General features: G+C 60.5%; 1 protein-coding gene across 3 annotated transcripts; it reads right to left on the reverse strand.

The window, feature by feature from the left end:
• Positions 1-2,297: 2,297 nt before the first annotated feature.
• Positions 2,298-13,141, reverse strand: STRIP1 (striatin interacting protein 1). 3 transcript variants are annotated; one of them, XM_035346840.1, is made up of 21 exons: positions 13,018-13,141; positions 11,731-11,800; positions 11,375-11,449; positions 10,716-10,850; positions 10,208-10,328; positions 9,155-9,223; positions 8,815-8,921; positions 8,233-8,360; positions 7,584-7,766; positions 7,219-7,436; positions 6,564-6,629; positions 6,292-6,355; positions 5,777-5,848; positions 5,423-5,497; positions 5,121-5,218; positions 4,741-4,867; positions 4,547-4,647; positions 4,320-4,386; positions 3,916-4,020; positions 3,419-3,623; positions 2,298-3,114 (listed from the first exon to the last, which is right to left on the reverse strand). In XM_035346840.1, exons 1-21 carry the CDS (start codon positions 13,111-13,113, stop codon positions 2,867-2,869), a joined length of 2,430 nt encoding a protein of 809 aa, XP_035202731.1. In that variant the 5' UTR covers positions 13,114-13,141; the 3' UTR covers positions 2,298-2,866. The 3 variants fall into 3 exon arrangements, with proteins under 3 accessions (XP_035202731.1, XP_035202730.1, XP_035202733.1); XM_035346839.1 differs by lacking the exon at positions 13,018-13,141 and adding an exon at positions 12,852-13,010; XM_035346842.1 differs by lacking the exon at positions 13,018-13,141 and adding an exon at positions 11,876-12,055.

Consider the following 13,141-nt stretch of genomic DNA (forward strand, 5'->3'; position numbering starts at 1 on the left):
CAGCAAGTGGCCGGTGGGGACCCAGCTGTCCCTGCCCTCAGGGCTGGTGCTGGGACCCCAGAAATCAGCTCCGGAGAACCCTGGGTCCCCCCCCCAAGCACCTTCGGCCCAGGGTGAACAGGATTTGATGGCAGGGGCTGCTGTGCCCTGGGGGGTTGCAGCAGGGATGCAGCCCCCCCCCCCGCCCAGCCCCTCTGGATCCCCTTTCCAAGCCCCGTTTGCAGAGCAGGCAGTGCCCGGCCCACCGTGGGGGCTCCAGGCTGTGGAGCCTGGGGAGGGTGACCATGGGGACAGAGATGGGAGCCCTGCATGGCAGGGTGTGCTGGGTGGTCCGGGGGCAACCTTCCCTTCTTCCTGGGGAACCGAGGTGCTCTCATCCCCAGTTTGGACATGTGGCCCCCAAACCAGCACAGAACTCCCCCCCCCTCCCCCCCGCACCAGCCTGGGCACCCCAGCTGCAGCTGTCCTGGGAAGAAACGGTCACTTTAGGGGGGTTTCCCATTTTTGGGGGGGGCTCAGGGAGTGGGGGGGGGGGGGGGGGGGAGGAGGGGACACGACTGGATTTCCCCATGCAGCTGCTGTGCTTCATTTGCTCTGTGACAAACTCCAGGGCAAACTGCAAAGCCTCCCCAAACACCTCTTCAAGGCTGTGCATCCGAGCTTACTTTCTGGACAGTAAACGCCCCCCCACCAAGGTCAAATTGCCCAGATCAGTCCAAGAACAGGTCTCTTCTTGCTCCTGCTGACCCCATCTTTAGAAGATGCTGTTACACCCCCTTGTGCCAAAATATATATATATATATATCCAAAACAGCCCTCCCCCTTTGCTGCCAGGTCTGCTGCACGCCAGTGCTGGGGAAGGAACGTGGAGACGCTCAGTAGGGGCCCAGCCTCCCTGCCCGACCCAATTTGGGGAAAAAAAAAAAAAAAAAAACAAGGTTTCCATGCAAAACCCTCCAAAACCCTCAGTACCCCAGGAGCACCATGGCCACGGCAGGTGGACAACCCCCAGGGGCCCCACACTGCACCCCCACTCGCTGCAGCCCATCTGCAGGGATTTTGTTACTCATTTATAAACAATAAAACACACTTTTAATAAGTTATTTATGGCTGGGGCCGTGCTGTAAAAGCCACGGCCTGTGATCGCCCGCACAGCTGGGGAACATTTCGCAGAGGCGCGATGGAGACACCGCTCGCTCACACCTCGGCTGCTCGGGGGCTGGCTCCTGCCCCGGGAGCGGAGCAGGCACAAGGCGGGTGCCGGGGGCTGCTGTGCCCCGGCAGGAGGGAAGCAGCCCTCAGCGGTTCAGCTTTGCAGACAAGCACAGCACAGCAGCCCCCCATCCATGGTGCTCAGCTGGGGACAAGGGCAGGGCGCAGCACTGGGGATGGTTTGTGCCACGGGACACCCAGCAGGAGCAGCACGGGTTCAGCCTCTGGCCCTGTCTTGCCTCTCGCTGAAATCAGGGGTGAATCTCTTGGGATTCACCAACCCAAGCTACCCACAGCTGCTGCCACCCCTGAGGCACAGCAAGGCACAAAGGGGAGCTCTGCTGTGGCCAGGCTCCAGGGATGGCTTCGGTCTCCAGCTCCTCCACTGAATCACGGAATCATCAAGGTTGGAACAGCCCTCCGAGACCACCTGCTCCAGCCACCCCCTACCACCAGCACCCACAGAACCCTGTCCCCAAGCACCAGGCCCAACCTCTCCTCCAGCACCCCCAGGGACGGTGACCCCACCACCCCCCTGGGCAACCCGTCCCGAGGCCTGACCCAGAAATGTCTCCTCATTGCCCACCTGAACCTCCCCCGGCACAGCTCGAGGCCGTTCCCTCTGGTCCTATCCCTGGTTACCTGTGAGAGGCCGACCCCCAGCTCCCCACCCCTTCCTCTCAGGGGGCTGCAGAGAGCAGAGAGCTCTGCCCTGAGCCTCCTCCAGCCCAAACCCCTCCGGTTCCCTCAGCCGCTCCTCACAGGACTTGTGTCCCAGGCCCTTCCCCAGCCTCGGAGCCCTTCTCTGGGCACAGCCCAGGGCCTCGATGTCCTTCTGGTGGTGAGGGACCCAAAGCTGAACCCAGCACTCGAGGTGCGGCCTCAGCAGAGCAGAGCACAGGGGGACGATCACCCCCTAGGCCAACAGATCTGGTCCACTGTGTGAGCTGAGGACCGTGTGGGGACAAGGACCAACACCAGACCACGAAGCTGTGCAGCAGCTCAGCCCCACCGCTGGCTTCACCCACTGCTGTTTCCCTGGGGCCAAAGGGATGAGGACGCAGACAGAGGTGAGACGCTCAGCCCAGAGGTATGGCAGATATGTATATATGTACAGCTCATCCACCCCACCCAGCGGGGCAAGGCAAGACTGCAGCCTCCAGCCCACCCCAGCCCCTCGGCCCTGACACCACCATGCTCCCAGCGCCCCTGGCCCCCTCGCTGTGCCCCCCAGCAGGGTCTGGGGGGGGGACACAGCTACGGTTTTCCTGCCACAGTGGCCCCGTGTCCCGCAGCATCACCTCACCTCGATTTGCCCCACCAACTGCTCTCCCTCCTCGGCCCTGGCTGGTGAGATGAGGTGGGAGGGCGACGGCAGTGCCACACCGGGAAGGCTGGAGCAGGGGCACAGTGTCCTCCAACTCATAGGAGACACCCAGGGAACCGTGGCCTCTTTACAAAGCCTTCACCCTCAGCACAGGATTGAGGATGACAAAGCCTGGGAGGAGGCAGAGGGGCACGATGGCATCCCGGATCCCTCCCAGCCCTGCCGTGGGGGGCCAGGCACCCACAGACCCTGCTAAAGCCACACACCTGCGGCTTTACCCCCCAGCCTCGAGCCTGTCCCCAAACACCTCCTGCTTCCCCACTGTCCTCACTGCAGCAGCTCCTCCCAGGAGATGGGCCGGGAGAAGACCTCCCTCTCCAGCCACAGGTCGTAGTTGACCTGGAAATCCTCAGGCAGCTCCACGCGCTGGCCCAGCACGCTCTGCAGGCAGTTGTCCACGGGCAGGAAGTCAGGGTTGCTGTGCGCCCGGTCGTAGCGGCGCGAGTTGAAGCGCTCAATGCTGGCGCGCAGGGCACACTCCTCTGCCTGGAAATCCCAGGGCCGGGCATCCAGGTCTGGGCAGAGGGAAGAGGGTGTCGGAGGAGAGTTGGGGCACTTCAGGCAACCAACATCCCCCAGGATGCAAATTTAAAGAGCAGAATGCACGGGCACAGAGCAGGCAGCCACCACCACTTCCAGCACTGGCCACTGCCAGCTCCTTCCCCACAACGCCACCACCCCAAATCTTTCCTCACAGGCCAGACCTAGGGGCTGCAAGAGCCCTGGGCAGCAAAGGGACAGCTCTGGCACAAACACATCTCTGCATGGAGTGGAAGGACTGAGGGTAACAGGACACGGTGGCAGCTGCAGCGGACGTACCGTTGCCGTAAGCCCAGTCGTCATTGAGACGGTGCCGCACTTTCTGGTAGATAGCTGACATGGTCTTCATGTTGCTCTTCCTCCACTGCCGACCCAGGTACTTGGTCTGCACCTTAAGCAACTTCAGCACGTAGAGCTGCATCATGGCCTGCTTCACCTTCAGTGCCCGCTTCAGGATGGGCGCAGACTTGAACACCACCAGCATCTGAGGAACAGCCAGGGCCGGGTGGCGGCACAGCTGGGGACACCCAGGTGCCCCCTGCCGCACAGGGGCCAGCCCCCTCCTCCAGCCCACAAACCTTCCGTGCAGCATGCACGCACCCTCCCCGGTGGTCTCCCACTCCCCATCCACCTCCCTGCACTCCGCAGGCACCCCCACTGCTCTCCCACTCTCCAGCAAGTTCTGGGGTGCAGCATGAGGGGCACCCCCAGGTACCCACAGTCCCTCACCCAATCTAGCCTGCCTGGGCCGAGCCCAAGGGGTCCCCAGCCCTCACCATAGTGCGGGAGTGCTTCCACTTGGTCAGCTTGTTCAGGATGCGCAGGAGGTTTATGCAGGAGAAAAGGTTCCTCCAACAAAACTGGTTGTTGTCGCCTGCCTCCTGCAGGAAAGCAGAGGCAGAAGTTAAGCATGAGATGGAAGCAGGGGTGCAGATACGAAAAGGAGAGGCTGTGCTGGTCCCAGGACCGTTGCCCATAGAGGCACGGCACAGCAAGCAGCCAGGAGATGCCTGCCAGCCCAAGGGTACCCCCAGAACCCCCAGCAGCGCCAGAGGCCGAGCACACAAGTGTTGAGGGTGCCAGGGCTGGGTGCTGGAGCCCTGCTGCCTCCCTGCGCCCACAAACCCCTCCGGAAAGCACTGCAGGTCACTGGGAGCCAGCAGGGAAGGGAGCAGTGTACCAGGCTCTCCGCTGTCAGCTCCGGCAGCTCGTGCACCACACAGTATGGGTAGTCCAGGACGGAAATGCTGCAGAAAGGAGGGAGGGTGTCACGCTGCTCGCACGGACCATACCCCATGCGGGGCTGTGGGGCAATGCAGTCCCACAACTGGGCCTGCCTGCACCCAAGCCCTGGCCAGGGAGGGAGAAAGCAAGCAGAACCCCCCTTCCCATACCCTCCTCCGCTACCTGTTCTTGGCAGTGATGTAGGACATGATGTTCTGGTTGAAAAACTTCAGGATGAGTGGGATGCAGTTGGCAAAGACCAGATGCTGGGCCATGTACTCAAACTGGGGAGAAAGGCCGAGTGGGCAGGTGAATGCGGACCCATCCTGGGTGCACCCATCCCAGAACCGTGGTGGCCAGACCCTGGCCCAGCTCACCTGGTAGATGTGATTCAGTTTGAAGTGCTTGAGCAGAAGCAGCAAGACAGCAGAAATGGCTTTGACGATGATCTCCTTGTGCCGATTGACATCCACTCCCAGCTTCATGCTCTGCAGCACTGTGGTCCTGGGGCACACAGAGGAATCGTTGGGGCAGTGCCTGCACCCTGCCCGCCCCAGAGGTGTCTGGGGGCAGTCTTGCCATTCCCTGGGCTATCAGCAGGCACCTGCAGTCAGGTCCTGCTACACCACAAGATGGGCAGATTGCCCAGGAAGCCTCAGCACAGCCCCAGCCCCCACGATCCTGCCCGGCTCCAAACCCTTCTTCCCTCCCTCCCCATTACAACTGAGCACCTCAGCTCGCCCCCATGGTCACTCACGGCATCTCCTCTGGCAGGACATCTGCCAGGATGTTGATGGAGTCCGTCTTAGCTTTGGATGTGGGGGCTGCAGCAAGGAGGATCTTCAGGAGAGCAATCTGGGGAGAAAAGAGAGAGATGGAAAAGGGGGTGGGGGGAACCAGGCCACCCTCCCCACCAGAGGGCAGAGGAACAGCGACGCATATGTTCAGAGGGAAGAAAACCTGGGGACATGACTAGAAAGGGACAGAGCAGCAGAGGTGAGAGGCTCCAGATTGGCTCCAGGAGGATGGAGCAGAGCTGAGGAGACCCACAGTGCTCACCATGTACTGCGGCAGACTCGGCAGGAGGCCCTGGTACAGGATCTCTGCAGGCACTTGCTCCACTTCTTCTTCCCCCTGGTGCCAGGAGAGATCAGAAAACCTCACACCAGGAGCAGCCACCAGCGCAAAGGGTCTGCTTCAGCCCTGGGTGCTCTGACCCTGAGGGTAGGATATCCCCAGCTCCTGCCCAACGTCCCCTCGCATACCCCACTCTCTGTCCCTGGAGAAATTGCTCCTCCTTCCCTAACGAGCTGTAGAGCAAACCCAGCCCTCCTGACTGCTGAAAGGCCAGGCAGAACCACATGCCCACAGCTCCATCTCTGGAGCCTCATCCCACCCCCACCCCACACTCACCCCAGAGAGCGGGGAGCGCAGGTACTCATCCTCCATGTGCACTTGCACCTCTGCGATTGACGTGTACTTGTGCTGCAGAGAAAGAAGAGGGTTCACACCAAGGCCCCAGTCCCCCACCGACGTCACCACTCCCTGCAGGCCCCACAGCACATCCTGAGACTGCCCCAGCACTGCTGCATTTCCCGCTCTGTCCTCTCATCTTTGAAGCCCCTCCAGGAACCTTTGTTATTCCTATCCTAGCGGTGACCCAACTCTGCGGGAAGGGAGGCAGGGGAGGACGGTGGCTGCTGGTCTCACCTCTGGGACAACCCCAGTAAGGATGAAGCCAGTGAGGACAGAGGCTTGGCCAGCCTGGGAAACCAGGGGAGAGATGAAAACTGGAGGTCTCTCATCTCACAGGACTGAGCAAGGCAGGGAGAGGTCAGAACGCACCACTGGCCCTGACCTGTGATCAGAGCAGGGGGAGGGGGACCCGCACAAAGGCAAGAACTGGAGGAATCCATCAGCGTACTCACCTGCTTCAGGGTTCGGATGCTTTCATGGATGGGCCTGGGCAACCCCACCACTGTGTTGGTGTCACTGGGGAGAAGGGAAAAAGCTGGGCTGGTTGCAGACAAAGCACTCATGAGCCACCCACCCCATGGGCAGGGACCGCCACCCAGAGGAGCTGGCAGCACAGAAGTCCTGAGCTCGCCAGTCGGAGGGTGGCGGCAGCCCTGACGCTAGCAGCCCCTGTCACAGCCCCCCCACCCCAACAGTGCCCCAGGATGGCTCTGCAGGAACCCACCTGCCCAGGGTGTAGCCGATGAACTTGCTGCGGCTGGACTCCAGGAACATCTCAATGTCCTTCTCTCTGCAACAAAAGGGACAAGAGGAAGAGTCACATCTTCCCATCAGCCTAACCCCCCCTGCAGCTGGGGACACACAGACAGGTCCTTTTCAGCGGTGCCCAGCGCCAGGACAAGAGGCAATGGACACAAACTGGAACACGAGGTTCCATCTAAACATCAGGAAGCACTTCAGTACTGCGTGGGTGACTGCACAGGTACGGCTCGCCCAGAGGGGTTGTGGAGTCTCCTCCTTGAAGATCTTCAAGAGCCACCAGGGCATGGTCGTGAGCAACCCCATCTAGGTAACCCTGCTTGAGCCGATGGGTTTGACCAGACGACCTCCAGAGGTCCCTTCTGTTCGTGACCATTCTGTGATACACCGCAGCCCCCAAGCACGGGGCATCAGGAACAAATAGCCTTGTGGCCAAATAAAGGGAACAGTGGGTGTCATCCCACTGACCCACAGCCACTGAAGTGACCGCCAGATGGGCCACCCCATCTCCAACAGCTTCCGCACACCCCAGCTGAAGTCACAAAATGTAACAGCCTCTGTTTTCCTTGAGCAGCTCCAGCTTTCCCTGCAGCCAAGCCCAGGATCAGCCCCACACTCACCGGACCTTGGGGGCCCAGGGCAGCCCCTTGGGGCAGGCGATGCGGTCACTTGGGGGATGCTGGGTGGGCGGAGGCATCACCTCATCACGTTCAAGGGGAAAGGTCTCTCCCTCCAGGCTGTTATCATCATCATTTTCCTCCTCTTCCTCACGGGAGTCATCAGCTTTGTAAGGGTCCCGCTCGTTGAAGGCATCAAGGTTATCCTGTTTAATCAGGGCCTGGAGAAATAAAAGAGCAGGAAGGTGGGTTCTGTCCTGCTGCTCACTGTCAGGCAAGGAAATACCCAGGGCACAAACTGCCCCACGATCAGTGTCCTGACCGAGCTTTCTCCTGATTAACACCGCTGGCCCCAGTTCTGGACTCACCTTGTGCTCCCGCCGGCCTCGCTTCTGCTGCTGCTCGATAAGATCGGAGGCTGACGCTGGTGGGGAGGCAGCTCTCATGTTGCGGATGACTTTAATGCTGTCCTCCGGGAGCGGTGGGAGGCCCAGGACCTCCCGCTTCTCTGCTTTCATACTCTGGAGCTCCTCAAAGCCCCCCAGGGTGCACTGCAAGGGAGACCATGGCAACCTGAGCAGAGGGGTAGGACTCCTCTATACATGGCACTGGGGGCTTCTCCACCCACCCTCCCAAATCTGCTCTCTGGGAGTCCCAGATCCTTCCTAGTGGTCTAAAACAATATCTGTCTCCACGCTGCTTCTGTCATTGTGAAATACAGCAGGGATGGGAGGGTGTCCGTGCAGCTGAGGCATCTGGACCTTTTTCTTTACATGGACCCCGGCTAAGCGCCTTAAAGGGGTCCATCCTTGGAATCCAACTCCAGAGACCAACATCCAATGCTCCCTCATGGCGTGAAACCCGAGAGGTTTTTAATCGGGCACACATCTACTCGGCTAAATGCCAGAAAGGAGAGGATGGAGCGATTACAGACAGCTCTGAGGACAGAACTTCCTTCCTCTGCTAAACACAAAACTGCAGGATGCACGCTGGCACGCCCCGCGGGCTCTCCCTTACCAGCACGGTCTTCCAGAGCAAGAGCAGCACCTTCTTCATGGGGAAGTGCGGAGCGTGGCCACTGCAGAATTTAGTCACCATCCCAAAGAGCATGACAGAGAAGGGCTCGTTGTTGTACAGGGGGGCTCCTGGAACCAGAGAGCAGCGATAGCCAGGCCCTCCTCACACCCTGCCCTCACCCATCCTCCTGCACACCGGCACCGCTGGCCCCTGCACCTCCCGCGGCCCTGACAGGCTCACCCCCATCTCCGAGGTCCTCATTTCACCCCAGGCAGCTCCGCCTTGCTTTTCCATGGCCTTGTACCCTCCATAATTTCTTACCACTGTTTTGAGAGGAAATGACAGCCCAAATATTCAGTTCCATTCCCCAGGGAGCGCGCACAGGTTGCAAAAAAGGCCGGCTGGCCGGCCTCCTCTGCTCCCCTCCTTCACCCCCTGCAGCAAGGTTCAGCCTAGCAGAAACCAACTCAGAGCCACCAGTCCCTGCTACCTGGGGCCTGGAGCCAAACCCCATCTTGCCCTCTTGCTCCTCAGCCCCAGGAACCCCCAGCCCATCCTCCCCAACCAGTGTCAGGTCCTCACCTAGCTCTGCTCGGAAGGTCTGTCGCACGCTCTTCCACTCAGCCTTGTCCCCCTCAGCCTCCTGCCGGACCGTCTCCACGATCAGGTACATGATGTTCAGCAGCACCCTGCGAAGAGCAGAAGATTGGGCTAATTACCAGAGGCCGAGGCGGGGTAAGGAGGCTGCCAGCAGCCAGCGCTCTGGGGGAAGGCTTCGTTTGCCACAACCACAGCTTGCCTCCCGTTCACCCACTCCACACCAAGGAATTTGGGCTCAGGCACAGAGGAAAAAAGCAAGGCAAAGCAAGCCAGCAACTCCTGTCCTCCTCTCCTCCAAACCCTCCCAAACCCTGCTCCATACCTCAGGTCCGTGCTGTCAGCCAGGGAGATTGCAGGCTTCCTCACGGCACTGCTGCAAGCCGCGCTGTTACTGCGGAGGGAGAACAGCCTCAGGGAGTGTTCGGGGACATTTTAACTCTGCCACGAGCAACCCGCACACCAGAGCCAAACCCCGGAACAGGTACTGCTGCAACAAGCCCCCCCATCAACAAGAAAGGAGGAACGCAGCTTTCATTCACTGCCAGACAACGCAGCTCTCGGGGAATTTCTGCACTGATCACATTTAATTCTGCGTGACGTGACCCAGAACCACGTGTGTCGCTCCGGAGGCTGCAGGAAACCCGTTAGGGACAGACCAGGAATGGGGCTGGGGACAACGCACGATGACACTGAGCCAGCACTGTGCCCCTGTGGCCAAGAAGGGCGACGGCAGCCTGGGGTGTATCAGCAGGGCTGTGGTTAGTAGGTCGAGAGAGGTTCTCCTCCCCCCCTACTCTGCCCTGGTGAGACCACATCTGGAACATTGTGTCCAGTTCTGGGCCCCTCAGTTCAAGGACAGGGAAATGTTTGAGAGGGTCCAGCGCAGAGCCACGAGGATGATGAAGGGAGTGGAGCATCTCCCTCACGAGGAAAGGCTGACGGAGTTGGGTCTCTCTGGCTTGGAGGAGACTGAGGGGTGACCTCATTAATGTTTATAAATATGGAAAGGGTGAGTGTCAGGAGGACAGAGCCAGGCTCTTCTCAGTGACACCCAATGACAGGACAAGGGGCAGTGGGTGCAAGCTGGAACACAGGAGGTTCCGCTTAAATATGAGACAAAACTTTTTCACAGTGAGGGTGACACCGGAACAGGCTGCCCAGGGGGGTTGTGGAGTCTCCTTCTCTGGAGACATTTGAAACCCACCTGGACACGTTCCTGTGTGACCTGATCGAGGTGTTCCTGCTCCATAAGGGGGATTGGACTAGGTGATCTTTCCAGGTCCCTTCCAATCCCTAACATTCTGTGATTCTGTGAAAAAACCCACCCAGGAAGAGCTCCAGCGCCACTTCTGAGGTGCCTGCCCACAGTACTCACTCAATCTCCATGTTCAGCAGCTCTACCAGAGCATTGAACGTCCCCACTTCCAGCAACAGGAAGATGTTATACCTCATCCAGGCCTGCACCTCAGCCTCAGAGCCGCACTCCCCAAACGTGCCTGCAATGACACCCTCACTGGATCCCATCTCTGCAGGGACCCCAAGGCCCTCCCATGCAGCCAGCACACTTTGCAGAGGGAACGACAAACGCTTTCTTAAATTTAATGCCAAAAGTCAGATGCAGAGGGACAGAACTGCTCTCTTGTGGGTAACAGAGCCCAGATCAGGCAGAGCAGGGATAGCACATAAAAGACTTCTAAGTTCTGGACCAAGCTCCTACAACCTGTCTAGTTCCCTCGAGAATTAGCCTTGTTCAAGGCATCCCAAGCGGAATCAAAGATGCAATGAGAAATGAACACTTTATAAGACTTTAAATCAATAGCTTTCAATCCTTCACCCAGATTTAGGAACAGGGTACAGGCCCCCAGCCCAGCGTCAGGAGGTACCTTGGGCAACGTAAAGGATTGCTCGGGCAACCCGCAGCCGCTTCTCCCGCGCGGTGACCTCCAGCCCGTCGAGCAGCCGCATGGCGTGGGTGCGATGCTGGTTCTTGTCCAGCTCCGTCCACTTCTTGTCCCGCACTGGAAAGCCAAAGCAGCCAGGCTGAGGGCATGCAGCACCTCTGTCTGCACTGGCCACAAACGTCGCAGGAAGAGCTCCAAAGGATTCAGCTTGAAGGAAAACAGGGCTGGCCCAGCAAACAAGACGTCTCTGGGAACAATGCCCAGGCACGTGTGACCAGGGCAGAGGGACTGTCTCCTGCATCCCGTCACACAGCTGGATGAGTCCCATCCATCTGGGCTGGCGCTAGCAGCTGATGGAAAATGAGCTGGAGGCTCTTGCTGCTGCCCGCGTGTTCCAGCACAGCTGGCACCGACGACCCTCCTTGGTCATTAACACCAGCAAACACTGATCATGCTGGACACGGTGAGCTGTGCACCAGGGCCAGCCCACGCGTGCTGACGAGGTCTCCAATACAAAGCACACGAAGACGGCCACTGCCTGCTCATGCTGACACAGCATTAGTGCAGCAACCCCTGCATCTCTTCCACAAGATCCCCGTCCCACCCCCAGAGGGGCGAGCGCTCCACGGGAAAAGCCTTACCATGGATCCTGAAGTCCTCCTCAAAGCACTTGCGGTTGAGCAGGAACTCTGGCCCTTCCGTGTAGCTGTACAGCTCTGTCAAAAGAACACAGAGAAAAAGTCTCCGCAACCTGCACCAAGCCACCAGAGAAAGCTCCAACCCTGACAAGTTTCTTGCTATTTAAGATGAGGGAAACACAAAAAATAAGCCCGGTGTATGGAAAAAAAGTCATTACGTGATATCACATCCCTTTTAACACCAGTGAGGTATTCAATGACAATAACAAAGGAATACTGGAGTTGACAGAATTCCTTTAACCACCACCAGGAAAGCAAATCACGGCTGATTGATTGATTGATCAAGATGAGTTCCTTACCAGAGAGCTCTGCTGCCCATTTATCAGTATCTGCATATTCAAACTCCAGGTCTGGGGACTCAGAGTAGCCCTAAAAGCAGAAAAATTCTGTTCAATTACAGCATTTTTCAGTAAAATCAATATCCCCAAGACAATCACAATTCACCTCGTCCTCCTGCAGATGCAGGACTCTATCTTCTGTTTAATAAATAAAAAAATTACCCGCAGCAGCGTAAACGTTACCAAGGCAACCCCCGGCAGAGCTGTCCCCAGCCCTGCTGCCGCATTGAGCTGGGCTGCGCTTCCCTGCTCAGCAGCCCCCACCACCGCAGCGCCTTGGGAACGCTCCGGGAGCCCCAAAACCCCCAAACACAACGCAGGAGGCAGGGGGTGCTCAGCCTCGGGAAAGGCGGGGGTTGGAGAAGACCGAGCTGCTCAGCCTTTCTGCACTGGTTTAAGAAAACTTCGGCGACTCCCCCCGCGACAGGCAGATGCCAACGGATGCCAAGTGCGAGCACGGCACAACCCGAGCAGCTTTGGTGGGGCTGGGAAAACACCCGCGGGAGGCCTCCGAGGGCCGAGGCCTGCTCCGCCCGGCCCAGCGAGGCGGGCCCCCAGCGAACGCTGCCCGGCCTCGGGGCTCCCGCTGCTGGGGGGGCTCCCCCTGCCCCAGCAAGGGCAGCTCCGGGGCCCCGGGGTCGGGACGCTCTGGGGACGCACCGGGAGGGCCGGGGGACGAGGCAGCGCCCCGGCCGTGTCCCGAAGGCCCCTCACAGCCCGACGGCCCCTCGGAGGGTGCCGTCGCCTCTCGCCCAGACCGGGCCCGAACCGAGCGCCCGAGGGGTGCTGGCACCGGGGCGCTGTGAGCCCAGGGCAGCCGCAAAGGGGCTGCCGGGACCGAACCGCCCCGAGCCGCGCCCGCCGCGGCGCTGAGAGGGGCGGCACCGGAACCAAGCGGCCGGGCCCAACCCGGGGAGGGGTCGAGACGGAACCGGACCGGGCGCCGCACCGGGAGCACCGGGCCTGCGCGGCCGGGGCCCGCACAGCGCCGGGACCGGCACCGGGAACCGGCACCGGGCCCCGCCCTCCCGGGAAGGCCTCCGCCCGCCCCCCGCGGAGCCGGGCCCGGCGGCGGCGCTGACCTCGGAGTCCTTGCGCGGCGGGCGGCCCAGGTCGCGGCCCTTCCCGGGCGGCGCCGCCCCGCCGCGGGCCTTGTTGTTGCCCGGGAGCGGCCCCGCGCCGCCGCCGCCGCCCGGCTCCATGTCGGCCGCCCTCCGCCGCGCGCGCCGAGCTCTCGCGAGGACTCACCCCCCCTTCTCGCGGGAGCGGCAGGGAGAGCCGGGGCAGCGCCGCCGCCATGTTGGGAGTGGCGCCGGGCTCCGGCCGCTCGGGCGGCTGCGCCATTGCTCCGCCCGCCCGTCCCGCCGCGGCG

Source organism: Oxyura jamaicensis, chromosome 26 (assembly GCF_011077185.1).
Source record: "Oxyura jamaicensis isolate SHBP4307 breed ruddy duck chromosome 26, BPBGC_Ojam_1.0, whole genome shotgun sequence".
Lineage (NCBI taxonomy): Eukaryota > Metazoa > Chordata > Aves > Anseriformes > Anatidae > Oxyura > Oxyura jamaicensis.

Coding starts and splice junctions, on each gene's coding strand:
- STRIP1 (XM_035346839.1), bottom strand. CDS start 12,971: ATGGAGCCGGGCGGCGGCGGCGGCGCGGGGCCGCTCCCGGGCAACAAC. Junction 10,329..10,715: donor AATCCTTTACGTTGCCCAAG/GTACCTCCTGAC, acceptor GTGTCATTGCAG/GCACGTTTGGGGAGTGCGGC. Junction 5,849..6,291: donor GCATCCGAACCCTGAAGCAG/GTGAGTACGCTG, acceptor CTTTCTCTGCAG/CACAAGTACACGTCAATCGC.